General features: G+C 39.3%; 2 protein-coding genes across 4 annotated transcripts in view; one reads left to right on the plus strand and one right to left on the minus strand.

Annotated features, from left to right (window-relative positions):
• LOC131676506 (serine/threonine-protein kinase Smg1) overlaps positions 1-6,751 on the plus strand; it is a 76,523-nt gene extending 69,772 nt beyond the window's left edge. For all 3 annotated transcript variants that reach the window (XM_058955592.1, XM_058955584.1, XM_058955574.1), the window contains exons 7-10: positions 683-1,591; positions 1,644-2,579; positions 2,694-4,236; positions 5,143-6,751. In XM_058955592.1, coding sequence (XP_058811575.1) covers positions 683-1,591; positions 1,644-2,579; positions 2,694-4,236; positions 5,143-5,342 — 3,588 coding nt within the window. In that variant the 3' untranslated portion in view covers positions 5,343-6,751. The remainder of the gene's footprint in view (positions 1-682; positions 1,592-1,643; positions 2,580-2,693; positions 4,237-5,142) is intronic.
• A 1,139-nt stretch (positions 6,752-7,890) lies between these two features.
• The window catches only part of LOC131676571 (glutathione hydrolase 1 proenzyme-like), a 74,237-nt gene continuing 66,179 nt past the window's right edge, over positions 7,891-15,948 (minus strand). Inside the window, exons 4-6 of the mRNA XM_058955700.1 lie at positions 9,063-9,839; positions 8,580-9,005; positions 7,891-8,516 (exon numbers count right to left, since the gene is read on the minus strand). Coding sequence (XP_058811683.1) covers positions 8,003-8,516; positions 8,580-9,005; positions 9,063-9,839 — 1,717 coding nt within the window. The 3' untranslated portion in view covers positions 7,891-8,002. The remainder of the gene's footprint in view (positions 8,517-8,579; positions 9,006-9,062; positions 9,840-15,948) is intronic.

Genomic DNA, 15,948 nt, shown 5'->3' on the forward strand with positions numbered 1-15,948 from the left:
ATCATCCTAACAGAGAGCTCTTCCGAGAATCTGGCATACCTTGCGGAGCCACTTAAAAATAATCACACAACTTTCTAAATTCGCATACCTTGCGTAATCCGCGTAACAAGTCGCATAAGTTGTAAAATTTATATAAAAATCTTTCAATGTATTATCACGGTTTCAAATGAGTGGCAATGATTTATCATGTGTTTTGTGTACAAAGATATTTGGGCTGTACTGTATGTAACTACTTATCACAGCTAGACATGACATTTCATCACAATTGAATTAACTTGGCGGCAGGTAGATTGATAAACGCACTTGAATGTTTCTGATAAAATCGCTGTTATCAATGATGTACTGGTTGATACCTACGAAATACATATACAATGCAAAATCTGCATCGCTTGCGTCCCTAAATACATTTAGTTTTGGGTTAATGAAGTGAAGGGAACTCCTGATATCGAATTTTCTGGCAGGGTTAATTTTATCTAAATTTTGGATATTTGGCATTAAAAAAATACTGAAGTGTTTCTTAGCGTATGAATATGCACATCGTGGGAAACTTGCATAAAACTGCGTTTACAATACGCATTAGAAAGTCGTGACTATAATTCAGATTTTACGAGTGAAGTTATAAATGGAGGATCACAATATAATAAACAATTCAATGAAGTTAAATATTTTATTCCTCTTGCAGGGCACCTTCCGACTGGCATGTGAACACGTGCTCAAGTCACTCAAAAAAGGACGCGAAACGTTGCTAACCCTTCTGGAAGCCTTTGTCTATGATCCCTTGGTAGACTGGGCCGTAAGCGAGGATGGTGGAGCAGCAGGGTTTGCCGTTTCAACCTACGGCAATCGAGATGGCTTTCACAGCGAACTTCGCCACGCGAAAAAGCAACTGGAACGTGAGGTCAACCGGGACACATTGGCAATCCGCTTCTCGGAGGTCAAAGCGGAATGGAGTCATAACCGCGATGATATCTATCAGCAACTTTTATTGATGCAAACATTTTTAAGAGAACTTCAGACGAGTCGCCTTGAACTGGGTTTGGCAGAAGGACAACGGGATTCATTGTCTCGACAGATCCAAGTGATTCGAGAGGCAGAATCTCTAGATTCGGCTATCGGGAGCCATCCGTTGAACACACTATCGCAAAGATATAGTGTGTATAAAAGAATCATTGATGAACATGACTCCATGAGGAAAGTCTTGATGAGTAAGGTTTCTGAGTGCGAAAAAAAGATGGAAGATTATAGGAGCTTCTGGAAGGATTATGAATCGTGTAAACTACAAGAGTATATAACGGGTGTTGATGTCCACGTGGAAGAATGTTCTAACTCTGAGTTTGATCAAGTTAGAGAATTTTTGGAAAGCTCCAATTTACGTGACACTTTTGTGAAGACTAGTGGGTGTCGACATGAATTAAACGACTACACGTTCCGAGCATCACTACTCGTTAAGCACGTGTTGGAAACTCTTAGTCAGTATGGTGCAATAGTAAGTTACTATCCGAGTGATTTCGAGCAGGATCATTGGAATTACAATTTCGCTGCTTGGTATAGAAAATTAATCGACGAGAACTCACAACAATCGTGTATGGAGGTAAGCATACTTTTTTATTTTTTGACAAATTTCTCATTCTTAGCATTTTTAGGTTATGCATCACTATCAGCAATACGTAACGAAAAATCGACAACACTCCTCCAGTCCGCAAATCGTTTCTTTTTCGTATCAGCTCTCAAACCTTATTTCTGACAACACATTCAGATTGGCGGAGTTGGTCAATTATCACACACAAGAATTAAACGAGAGCACCATTCCAATTGACCAATTGTACGAAGCTAGTTTATCTACTATAAATGCAATCGCTTTTGGAAATCCCAATGGACGTCAAACCTTGATCTGTGCTGCTCTAAAACTATGCTTAGACTTGAATCAAAATTATCTTATGCTAGAACAAACAGCTTCAACCGCTGGAGATTCACTGATTGATTTGCAAATTAATGATAACTGGTTTTTGACCGAATTGTACATGGCATCGGCACAGTTGAATACGCTATCGGAAATTTTGTTTAAAATGGATACATCTCAGATATTCGGTGATAGCTACTCCGTTAGTTCAAACTGTTTATCCGCCTGCGTTAGCATGTACGAGTATCTTTACAATATGAACGAATGCATAACGCAAAATTTTCTGACCGAAACCATGAGGGGTATTATCTCAGAAAATCAAAGTATTATAGAAATGATCTCCGCTGTTTCCAGTCTTCAAACTGATATATCATCATTGCCCCAGCTACTGGAAGATTTGAACATGCATCTGCAGTGCGTAGTGATGAACATACCATCGGCACATACCAACGCTCTAGACGCAGTTCAAGATTTGAAGCGAAAGGTTTTGCAGTTAGGTGAACGTTATCAGCTTCAGGAAGGCCAGACTGAGGGAGCAAAGTTATATCTAAAGCTACACTCTTTGTTCGATGAACTTTTGAATAAACACAACGAGCTATTACAAAATGTGTATGATGAAATGTTAACGGCGTATGAGAGCGATCTTTTCGATCAGATCAAAGATTCTAAAGATTTAGCGGTAAGTTGTAATTTTTGCATGTTTGCGGCTTCTCGAATTAACACGGCTGAAGATGTCTGCAAAATAGAACGACGAACTGATTAACCACGTCTTCAAATAATTTTTTTCTGACAGGTACTGATTTTAAACAAATCAACAAACAGCGTTCTGGAAGCTATTTTTGTGGTTAAACGCGTACAAGCAATCATCGACTTCTTTACATCCTGCCTACAAATGGCGTGCTCCTTCAAAGGCACCGGGCATGTGGCACCGTTCAATGATTCTTCGTTAGTCAGACCCATCCGGAAATTCATATCGGACTTCGCCTATCACTCGATGCTGGGTATCGGACCGATGGCAACTGGAATCATGATTTATGGTATCCTGCAATATATGTATCCCAGGAACGAGCAGGACATCGCTCTTCTTCGAGAAATGTCGTGCAGCGATTCGTTGTCTTTGCATGAATTATGCAATGTGAACATAGAGCACACAATCAATGAAGTCAACATTAGTGAGCTAGAGTTCAACCAGGCAAACAGTGCTTGTTTGCATCTGAGTTTCACGTGTAGAAAAATGATGCGAGTAAAATTACTTTCCGAGCGTATTGTTGCCGAACAAATTTCAATGAGCAGAATTCAAGCAATGTTTGTAGCTCATAGTTGGCTGCATGAGCTATCGGCGATTGGCTGTTCAGCCAATGTATCACAGGAAGAGCTGACCGTTTATGCTAACAGATCAACAATCGCCATGCATTTGCGAAACTTTGTAGAAAATCTTACATCTACGAAAATGACGATTCAAAAATTACGTGACGAGATACTTACCAATACCAATGCAATCCTGCATCGACTGAAGTGGGCAGCTGGAGCGAATCCAGATTTAGTTAGTTTACTCAAATCGTTTGAACAATCATCGCTACAAAAGAGGGACTTTCTGGATGAGCAGATGCTCTATTTGGATATCGCATTAAAGCATTGTAGCTCGGTTCTAAGCCATGAGCTCGTTCACTTACAAAAACGACAAGACCTGGAACAAGATCATGAATTTGTTGACTTGGTCGAACGGTTTAAAAAGGTGTGCACCAAACTGCACTCATGCTCAACTATGGTCAACAAGACCGAAATTGCTCTGGTTGAATTGCTGGATCCAGAAGGACAAATCGATCACATTTGGTTAAGCAACGTAAAGGCTTTAATTGATGATATGACCGATCAAATACAAAGCAAAATTGCTCGCATGGAAAAAGAAGTTCAAAGTGCGCAGGAGAATTTGCACATGAGTGCACACAGGCTTCGATCGTTAGTCACTGCACATCATGTGCTTGCTTCGGACATTAGAAACTTGTTGAAAATGAAACTAAAGATGGAGTCATCGCCGGCACTGCGAGAGTATCTACTGAACTACAAAGCCTTCTTAGAAACTGTTTCGGAGCTTCATTCAAATGTTATGAGTAAAGATTTCACCGACAAATTGGTGAGAAATGCCATGGAACAAGTGCAAAATTTACTGCCGAGCGTTCATAAGATATTCGATGAATTGTTTGCCTTCGAACAGGAGACTGAGGCAGATGATAACGGAAACATGATGGCAGTCAACGAAGAAAGTGAAAAGCTAAGCGTTGAGATGATAGAATCACCCGTTAAGAAGTATTCCAGCTACGGACGAACAGACAAGGGTAAGCTATTTTTGAGTAAGTAATATTGGTGTTTAAGGATTGGATCGTCATTTCCCGGTAGATGTTGTTTTGTCTGAACTGTAAATCAACCTGAAGGATAACATTTATCGGTTGAGAGTCGTGAGAATGAGAATAGGCCTTATGTTGTTTGGAACTTCTCTGGCACGGCACCAAAAAGATCGTGCAATTAATCACCATGTTTGTGAACCACAATCGTTACATGGCTTACATACTTGCTCCGAGTGACCTTTCACTCACATGTGGTTTTCTTTAAAATCTTCAATGTGAGAATTTCTGCTCACGAGAAATGGCTGTGCTCTTGAAGAAGCTGTAGCTTATTACAGAAGAATACGTGGTTTGTTCCTTTGCTGAAGGGTCGAGTCGGTGCTGGTGTCTTCTGTTGTGATCAATTCCATTCGCTTGTTTCATTTATAAATTAGACATCGCGTGTAGACCTTAAATCGAAGGACGCAGTATTTCAAATGCTAACCATCTTTCGTGGGTACCCAGTCATTCCGGTATCACTGGAAATAAAGCACACGCATTGGCCTGTGACTGACTGCATTGGTCCAGAATAATTTCTTCCACTATTGATTAGTGGTATAAAGCACAAGATTCACTCTTGTGCTGCATCCGGACATGCCAACGCTTGGCGTAGCTTGCAAACTTTCTTTTTAATAAAAACTGCCAGATTTTTTATTGACTTTACATAGACGAACTTTTGTATAGGGATATAAAACTAAAGGATAAGGTGTTATTTCTAACCTAGTGTGATAAGAATCTGTAGGTTTTATCAATTGGGTTCATTATTCCTTCGCGAGTGAAGATCCAGGCCGTCTATTGTTTAATGTTTTGATTGTATTGTTTTCTTTTTCCATTTCTCTACATTTTACCACACTTCCTCAGTGCAACAGAACCAGAAAGAGCAAAAACGGAACGCATACGCTGTGTCGGTTTGGCGTCGCATCAGAATGAAGCTAGAAGGTAGAGATCCCGATCCGAATCGCCGCTGTACCGCCCAGGAACAGGTGGACTGGATGATACGGGAAGCAATGGATCCGGACAACTTAGCGGTGCTCTACGAAGGATGGACTCCATGGGTGTAAGTTGATAATTAAACAATTGAAATGTGTCGGTAGGCTCACGTAAAAACTAAATCGTGAAAAGTGCAAGGGTGATTCTTTCACACTTTGCGGAAGTAACGGTTTCGAAAATATCCAGCAAGTAGGCTGCTCACTGTCGGTGCAGGCGAATTATCTGCGTGGAATCGACGGTGGCTGGGCTGCCATTCAACGCCCAGCCAACCATTGGGTCCAGCTGCTATCGCACCTCGGTATCCACTCACTGTAGTAGTTTTATAGCATTCTAAAAATGAATCCGGAAAAAGATTTGCAATCAATCATACTACAGTGAGCGGCCCTAGGCTTCTAATGTCCCAAAAAATCATCGTCCAGAAACAAATAAAAAGAAAGAAATTGCTACCATTAGACTATTTCAATCTTTCCTTCTGCCGCAATGTGTAGTTGAGTGTATCCTCGATTTGTATTGATACTTTCACAGTGATCGTGAAAGATTACCCAACTCTCTTGCAACATCATAGAAGAAACAATAGTTGGACGGAAAACAACATACACGTCTCTACCGACGTTTGCTTGTTTCCAAAAAATACAAAGAGGAACAGTACAAGCGAGCATTCCCATTCTGAATGATTAAATATATAATCCTTGGCACTTGTACTCATGTTGCAGATGGAACTGAGGATGAAAAGTAGAGTAACGATCTTCTTTCTGCTATGAACGTTTTTAAACATTTTTAAACCTTTTCGTTTTACATTGTCAAATCCAAAAGTTTGAAATATTTTTAAAATGATTTTTTGTTTAATTATTTTATACAATGAAATTAAAAATGTGGCAATTGAAAATACGTGATTTTCTACGCTCAGTTCATTTCATTTAAGCTTTGCTGACCCAACCTTCTTTTGTTGGTATACAGGGCACATCCAATTCATGCGCTCATTAATTACATTACAATTACAAAAGTGTTGCATGTCTATGCCGAATAGTTTAAATCCATTGAAAAAGTTTAGTTTTTTATCATTGAACATAGGGCAACCTCTTGCGCATAAAGTATTGAAATAAAACGGCTAAACTAAACATAATATACAGTGATTACTGAATATTTACTATACAAAGCGATTTCCATACCCTATCGTGGTATGGCTAGAATATCTTAGAAAGTGTTTCAGGACACAGCTGATATCCTGATTTTGATTATCTCCTATATTACACTCAATCCATACCGAATCATCATTTCATGTACCCATCAAACAGTTCTATTATTTTTGCAACTAAATTGGGGTTAAGGGTTTAATTATTGGAACGCTCCAGTCGTATCAAATGGAAGATAAAATTCGTGTACTAGAACCTATCCTTTGTCCTAAATTTATTCTAACTAATATTTTGCGTTAAATCTTTCTATCGTGGCTTAAATAACAATAAAAGTAAGCTTAGTTATCGACTTAACAGTTTATAGTAATTTGGATGACATTTCCATGAAAGAAAACACCGCACGATCACGGAATAATCATCGCTGGCAATAGGAAAAGAAGAGTGCTAATATTTAACTAACCCATCGCGGGTTTTGCGTCGACTATTCTCATTCGCAACATACCAGATCTACACTGATTACTAGAGTGACAAGAAAAAAATGATCCCCATCGGGCCACCTCTGAGTCGATTACTAGTCCCACCAGGAGTATCTACTTCAAATTTGAACCTAATCGGACAAGTCTAGCTACAGGACCAACGTGTTTGAAGTTTGTATGGAATAATCATAAGTTTATCGCTAGGCGACACTGCAAACATAAGTTTATTACTTGAAGTGAATATATTAAACATAATTTTAACTTTGTTGAAGACTGCAAATCAATCCAACTTCCTTGGGAGAAGTTATTGAACTTGTAAAGAAGTGATGTCTGAGTCAGTTTTACGAATAGTTTTCGACAGACTTAGATCGAACGGATTAATCTTTAATCTGCCAAAATGTAAATTAGCACAACAATGAAAAACTATTACCCAGTCGAGTCACAGCAGTACTGGAATTCACTCGACCAAAAGCAGTTGAGGGTTTTCGAAGATTCCTGGCTCTCGTAAATGGATATAAACGATACATACATCAAGCGACTGATATGGCGGCAGTAGTGAAGTGTATCATCAAAGGCAACAACGAGAATGATTCACTTTCATTTGCGGAAAGGAAAATGACATCGCATGCAGTCTTTGTGGTGAAAATACTGCTGGATGAATACTTGAGCTAGCACTTCGTACAATTATAATCTCAATTAATGATAATCAGTTAAAATTTTGTTTTGATATGTTTTTGAGTTTGAAACTAATTTAAAATCAAAACTTATTTAAAAAATTTCAATAAATTGAAACATTTGGATTGGGCTCCGGACCCCAGGACGCTGCTCCTGGATCAAAGACAGAGGCAGAATTTATAGTATGTAAGTGTTTTCGAGTCCGTTTACTAAATTCACTTCTTGGTCCTGTCTTTCCACTGTATTACGATAGACAGCTTCAAGGAACAAGGTGTCGAAACCTAAAAAGTAAACAATAAAATGTCAAAAATACAGAACAAGCAAAACAGTTGCAGTTTTCGTTATAGTCTTTTATTTAAAACACTCTTAGTGTTCGTTTATTGTCCAGCCTTAAAAATTGAATTAAATTGTCTAATGTACATGTTTGTGCAGCAAATTTCACAAGAACTAGCCTACTATTTCTGAACTTCCCCCTCTCCGTGGATCAAAAGCAACGGACACTTTGTTCTGTGCATCCTTCGTGATGGCCGTCGCAGCAGCAAAGCCAGCATCTGGCCCTTTCTCTTTTACAACATGGCCGCGCTTTCGCAACCCTTCCAGGATAGATTCGTCAAATCCAACTTCGTAATCAACATACATAGGAGCGAGTTGATGGTGGAGACGCGGGGCTGCCATTGTACTTTCAAGGGCTTCCCCGAAGAACAAGTGTCGGAACAAAAGAGCGACGGTTGAACTTGTTATACGTGATCCGCCCGCCCCACCAATGATCATTCGAACTCCATTCTGCTCGCTTGTGACGATGGTAGGTGTCATCGATGACAAGGGTCGCTTTCCAGGGATAATGAAGTTAGCTGGAGATGGAGGAAGACCGTACGTATTTACTCCACCAGGAGACGAAAAATCGTCCATCTCATCATTGAGAATAATTCCGGTAGATCGCGACCGGATTTTCGCTCCCAATCTAAAACATATTTGAAAAAATGCGTAGGTAAACAATTGATGACATTTTAATATTCGTACTCACAGATAATTTATGGTGCTGGTTGCAGATACTGCGTCTCCATTGGCGGCTAAAACCGATACATGTGCCGTTCCTTGATCTTCGGTGTTGGCAAATTCTGCCCCATAGTGTCTGTAATCCGTAAAGGTGCGATTGTCGTCGATTTTGCTGCGAACGTACGTCGCATAACTATCGCTGGTCAGATTCACTAGCAGACCTTCGATTTGATTGACAAATTTAGGATCGCCAGCACGCGTTCGGAGACCATAACCGTATTTGAAGCTCTCTACCACTCGATGCCACGTGATCGGAGCTTTGAGATCCAGGTCTTCATAGCCATCTAAAACGCTAAGCATAAAATTCACCAGTGTCCCGCTGCCAGGTAATGGGAACGAATGTACCTGATTCCCACCACGAATCGACAAGGTTGACGGTGGCTCCCACTTTGGTCTGCAACAATAAAAAAATGTTATTTTTTAGCACATATTTACTGTTCTGTAAACATACTCGTAGTTATAAAAATCTTCCTCAGTCAAAATGCTATCAAAACCATTTAGATCTTTCATCAATTTCGGAAGTAAAGATCCGTTTCTGCTATACAAAGCATGAACTCCTTCGCTAGCGATAATTTCTAAACTGTCGGCTAGTGCTAGTCGCTTTATGTAGTCACCTTCTTTCCAAGTCATATTGTTTTCGGGATTTATAAATATTTCCCTAAGCGATGGTTCAGTGAGAATCCTATCTTGGGTCCTTTGCAATATCCTATCTAGGTATCCGGTAACCATATGACCCTTACGGCATAAATCTATAGTAGGTTGGATCAGAGTGCTCCAATCTAATTTTCCATAACGCTCGTGTAGTACCCAGTATCCTTTCAGTTCTCCCGGAACGGCAATCACAAGGCCTCGCTCATCTCTTGTGGAATTCTTTTGCTCCACAAACATATTCATCGTGGCAGCAGCCGGAGCAGTTTCCCTGGCATTCAAAGTTTCCACCCGATTGTTAGCACGATCGTAAACTGTCAGCAAAAAACCACCCCCTAGGCCCATACTCTGGGGGCAGGTAACTCCTTCGCAGAAAAGTGTAGCAATGGCGGCATCGGCAGCAGATCCTCCGATCCGTAGAATTTCAGCACCAATTGCAGCACATTCGTGCCCGTTAGCCACAACAGCACCCACGTGCTGTGAATCGTGTTTAAGACCATAGTACAATCCTCCGGAAAGTGCAACGACCAGGATAACAAAGATGACCAGGGCAACGATAATTTTCTTTCGTCGTGGTTTTCTGGAAATCGGAAAGAAGAGAGTTAAGTGCAAAGTGAAACAAAAGAAGGGACGGGCATAGCACACGTGGGTTCGATTCCCAACCCCAGGTTAAAGATTTTTTAAAAAGAAATATTTCTAACCCGAAAAAAGGGCTAATGACCTTTAAGTTAAAATTCTACAATCGAAATCAAAAAAGAAACTTTTGTGGTTACAGATCATTTACACAAATTAGTTTTCGCGATAAATTTGTTTTATATATTTTTGGATGTACATTTATATCAGAATAACTTGTTTAAAAGGTTTTCTTTTACATATAGCGTACTACATTTCGTTACTCTGAATATATGGAGCTTTCATACCTTTAACAAAGTTTTTTGAAATATTTTCGAAAACTTTGCTGAAGACATTAAGTCACGAGTTAAATTTGCTTGAAGAGTAAATTCTTTATAATTACGTCTATGAGAATTAGCCGACAAAATTATTTTATCAAAAGGTGTTCTGTTTTACGTTGTAAGGTTCTTCAATGAAACTTAACATCTAAATTTGACAGTTTCGAATGAATGCGAACGTAACCGTAAAAAGAGTAATTGAATATACATTTTACTTTTCTTCACTATTCAAGCTCACAACTAGAAAACGAGTCCCTGTGCCTAGCACACGAAATTTTATTGCACCATACAAGTCAGCACTCAAATATACATAATTGATAGTGACTAACTTGAAATATATTGAAATGTTAATTAATTCCAAACCTGCTTAGAGGCTATTTATATAATTGATAATACAACAAAACTCAAATGTTCATAAATACCAATCCTGACCTGCTAGATACAAACTTCAAACGTCATTATTCACCTTTTCATCTACTTTCCGTTATTGTTATTAATCATATTGAACTTTTGTCGCAATCTCAAAAAATAAACCCTCGGCATGATACTGTACCTTGATGTGGTCCGGATGCTTTTCCACCAAAGCAGTATTACATTATATCACAGAAACTTGGGATACGATTATTTTCTTTTTAATTAAGCTACATTGTGATCAATTTTAGTACTTAACTTGGTGACCTTTATTATCCACTGCCATGGTCAAATAATATACAATGTGGGTTTAGGGCCCAATGCTCTCTGGAGGCACCCTTCTTTTATTGCTCTATTTTATATTAGATCCGTGCTGACACTCACTAGCACAAATTGCTTATTCTCTCACATACACTCAATCTCTCATTCCAAACGTACAAAAGTGGCCTTTGCGATAACACAAACCTGGTCACAAATGCGAACTCCCGCGATCTCGACAACCATCAAACATCCCGGTAATTAAGTGAACGTTTGCATCCAAAAATTTACTAACATCGTCCCAAGCATCAACCCACTTCTCGCGCAATCATGAATCGATTATGTGCGGAAGTCTGTGTCCTTGATCCTAGCAACCAAAACTCATGCCTTTAGTGGGATCAATAGAAATAAAAACTAGACAAGACGTCCACGCGCACTCATTGAACATGCGAATGGCCAAACGCTTATAAAAAAATAGTAATTTGTCCACGCGAAGTTACATACACACTAGCACACGCGACAAAAACATCAACATACAATCTCTCAAGTCCTTCGCGATCATCCACGCACAACCACACTCTCGCAAACAGGATAAAACCCCGGTGATTAAGTGAACGGTTTAGCACTTACAAATTCAAATCGGTTTCGTCCGGAAACCCCCATTCTCGGCCCTAGTAGCGTAAGTCCAATGCCTTCAGGCGGATCAATAAAAAAGATGATGCTCATAGCCACTAAACTACACGTTCCATAGCGACATAAAAATCGAATTTATACACATGAAATCACATACACACGACAAACAAATATACAAATGCTTGAGCCCTTCGCGATCATCCACGCAACCTACACCCGCTCTCTCGCAGACATGATATCTTCCCGGTGATAATATGAACATCTCAGAAATTATTATGAATCGGTCACGTCTACAAGTCCCTATCCTCGATTCCAGAAGTCTAGGTCCATGCCTTCAATTGAATCAACTAAAAAGAAAGCTCTCATATCCACTGGATAACACGTTCCATGGCGACTCGACCGGGAACTCTAGTGATATGGAGCAACTCACTCCCTGTCAGAATGTGATCCGTAGACCGAAAACTATATATCAGAATGATGGTCCGCGTGGCCATCCAAGAACACACATGAATATGCGAATGGTCACAGGGTTACAAAATCGAATATATTCACGCGAAGTCACATACACGCGAGCACATGCGAAAAAAGCGCCAACATACGAAGGCTTGAGTTCTTCGCGATCATCTACGCACACCTACGTTCGCGATCGCGCAAACTTTATAACACTCCGACAACAATGTGAACGTTTTAGTACTTACGAAGTTACAAACGCGAACCCGCAAACGCGCGCGATCATGAATCGGTCACGTCCGGAAATCTACCCTCCATTCTAGCAACTTAGGTCCATACATATTTATATTTAACACTTTGATGATTATTTTTGATGATTGTAGTTCAATGAAAAGCTCTCAGAAGATATATCACTTTTAGGGGGATCTTTAGACATACAGTATCAGAAGGAGGGGCTTGTTACATTAATGAATACCTCCGAAGACACCAATGTCCGACATTTAGCCAATCTCGCGCTGATTTTAGTTTAAAATTTGAATAATATTTTTACTCAGGGCATTTTTTTTGTCTCTGGCAGAACAATATTACCATAAACAAATCAATATCACTGATGTACTCACTATCCGGTAACTTGCTTCCATTTTAAGCGAGACAAGTTTTGAACTTTTGAACAAGTCTAGAACTTTTTTAATATGGAAAAATAAATATCTATATTTATATAGGGGAACCCGGGGCTATTAAGACAGTGGGGGTAATTCGGACCCCCTCGATTTCTCAGAAAATCGTAAGACTTTCTGACTGTCGTACATATTCGTGGAACCGCTATTCTAAAACATTAATTTTGACAGCAGAATCTAATTATTTGTTTTGTTTAGAAGGGCGATACAACGTGTTTCATTTTTTTGCCATCCTCAAAACAAAAATCTCTATAATGCAAAAACCGTAATTAAAGCAACAAATAAAATTGAAAAAAATGAAAGGTATGTATTTAAGAAAGCTTGAGGCTCTTATTCTATGGAATGATTTTTGTTTGGATGAAAACACAGATATTTTCAAGACGCTAACCACTTTTGTGCGAAATGAGCGTACGGGGCTATTCGGACCCCCTATTCTATCAAACATCGTTTAGCGGCTTGCGGCTTCGCAGGCGATTGCACACGGCATAGCAAAGAAAATACATGATGCATCAATCGACAGCTGTGACTAACCAAATTAAGTTTTTGTATCGGAATTTTTTTTTTTTTGTTTCTTAAGGAGTTTCTCTAATAAATATTTCATAGGTAAATATAGTTACATTGTAAAAAAAACTAAAAAAAATTGACGGTCTAAATTGCCCCGTAGGGAGGTCCGAATTACCCCTACATTGTAAAAGGATGGAAAAAGTAGAGTTTTGCAAATCGCCACCTAGCGCTGCCAGCTCAGCGGGACGAAGGTGATTCTCAACGGAATGCTAGCGATGCTAATTCGAAAGATAGCGATCTTTCTTTGTCGTGTCGTGGTGTAGATGGCGCGTATGGCTTCCCTGTCTAGTAACTTAACTGCTCTTCCATTACGTGGAACGAACTGCTGAGTTCTATGAAGTTGGATAGTGGGGTCAGAAGAGTCTCTGGCTACGAATGCAATGTGGCGGGATCTAGACCACAACGAAGTACTGATTTGACTATACATGAAAAGAATGCCAGCATTCGGTTGGTATGAGAATATGCTCTGCATACAAAAAGCCAAAAATACGGAAATTTACCTCTATTTCAGCACTATGAAGCCGTGCGAATGAACTTTAGTGCGCACTCATTGTGCGACCTAACTAATTCTGCACAGAAAACTAATTAACGAATCTCACACTATTTAAACAAACTACCTTAAATCTCACACCACGGCACAACTAATTTACACTCTAAAAACTGGTTGCAATGCAAGATAGCGAGTTGACGTATTCAGGAGTATCATTACAGAAAGTCTATTCAACAACTTTCTATAAGACACCTACGCTCTATCTCCCTCCATTAAAAAGTTAGTGTTAGCGCCCTCTATGTGGTGATATGTGGAACTAACTGTTTACAGTCAAAATATTCTTTATCTCATTTATTACCATTCTTCCGAGCATACCATTCTGCCAAACCCAACCATTTTTTCGCAAAACAAATCAGTTCATTAATATTGACTTTTGAACCACCATCATGTTCATCAAGCGCTGTTAGGCCCCGTGTAAAACTAACTCAAATATCACTTCAATAACTTTTCCTGTTCGAGTCGGATCGCTTCGACGAAGTTGTATATAATAGAATTATCTTCTGAAGTTTCACTTTTGGTGACAATCTAGTGAATCAGGGCAGGCTTCTCGATAAGTATGTATATTTATATTACAGAAGGTGTGCAATCCCCTTACCTGCAGCTAAAGGTGTGCAATTTCCTTAGTTTTTGGACAGCTTCGTGAAATAGTACATACGTAAGGTAAAAAAGCTGGAAAAACGATTTTTAACATGAACAAAAGAAATTAGCAAGGGACTGGAATGTGAAGTATATTTTTCCATATTAAGAGCCATAGTACTCAAGGGAGAGCAAGGAGTTGAAGGGAGAAAGTTTAGAAAAGCGTGGAAGGATCATATATGCAAGCTTAGAGCTCACCGGCGACTTAACTTTTTGTCTGCTACCGTAGGAGTCAAGATCTTTTGGCATTAGAAATGCGAGTCACCTGCGTCTAAGGCATGTCCGGACAAGCGTAAAGTAACTTGTTACTTCATGCTGTTAGAACCGAACAGTCGGTTCCGACAGCATGAAGTAACAAGTTATTTTACGCTTGTCCGGACATGCCGTAGACTCAGGTGATTCGCATTTCTAATGCCAAAAGATCTAGACTCCCTTGCTAATTAAATGTCGTAACAACTGTTGACAAATTGACTCAATAGATCATTAACAAAAAAATGGTAAAAATAGAACAAAATAAAGTTTGTTCGTTCTAGCACACCTGGTACAACTTCGATATACGTTGGATTTTGTGTATTGTTGTTTTATCGACGAAGACAATTACGCGAGTCAGTATACAGATGCCGCTAGTGTAAAAACGTATTTTAACATAAGCAACTAGGACAACATCTGACGCATTTTTTCTTCCATGTGGCACGTCGGTTCGTCCGTGACCATAGTGCGGTGTATGTAGCGAAAGAATGCACCGTTGTGTTTTAATTATTCTGAAGTTCTTGGGAAGATATTATATCAGAGATATGCTGCCCATAAACGCATAAGAATCCCATGTGGATTTTTGTAGAAAATGAGTTATCCGTTGGATTTTATTCTGTATCACCACTGAATCACACTGCACAAATAAGATTACCGGGTTTGTTCAGAAAATATCAAAAAAAAAATACCAAAAACATGGTTGTCCCATCCATTTGGCTCAATGGATGGGACAATCCTGAACAGTGTTTTTCTCGACTTGCTGTTTTTCAACATGGGACTCTTATGCTGTTATGGGCAGTATGCGTTTGATACATTTGTTCGCGTTTATTATCCGGACTAAATTGGTAAAACCAAGAGTATGTTGCTCGACCGGGCAGGGATTGGAGTGACTGTAAATAAAAATGTCAGTCAAGTATCCAGCTTGGTTCAAATGTACCTATCACTGATATGAACTTATGACGTGCGGAAGAAGATTACTATCATTACCAATTAGCAGTGCAAAAAAGTCAAGGGTGCTACAAACAATATAAATATTTATAGGTATACTATACTGCCGTGATACGCATAACAGTCCCATTTGCTATGGATTTCCTATGCAGGTGGGACTGTTATGCTTATCACAGCAGTATACGGTAGTTTGAGTTACACTTGTTTAAAGTAATGGGTGACAGATATGAACAGAGTACACATTGATTGTTAAATTTAACGATTTTATTGTTTATTAAAAGCTCAACAAAATACAACTGTATTTCCAACGTTGTAGGTTTCGTCATAAAGAAAGATTTATTCACTGTTCGTTTATTTCTAAAA

The sequence above is a fragment of the Topomyia yanbarensis genome, chromosome 1 (assembly GCF_030247195.1).
Source record: "Topomyia yanbarensis strain Yona2022 chromosome 1, ASM3024719v1, whole genome shotgun sequence".
NCBI lineage: Eukaryota > Metazoa > Arthropoda > Insecta > Diptera > Culicidae > Topomyia > Topomyia yanbarensis.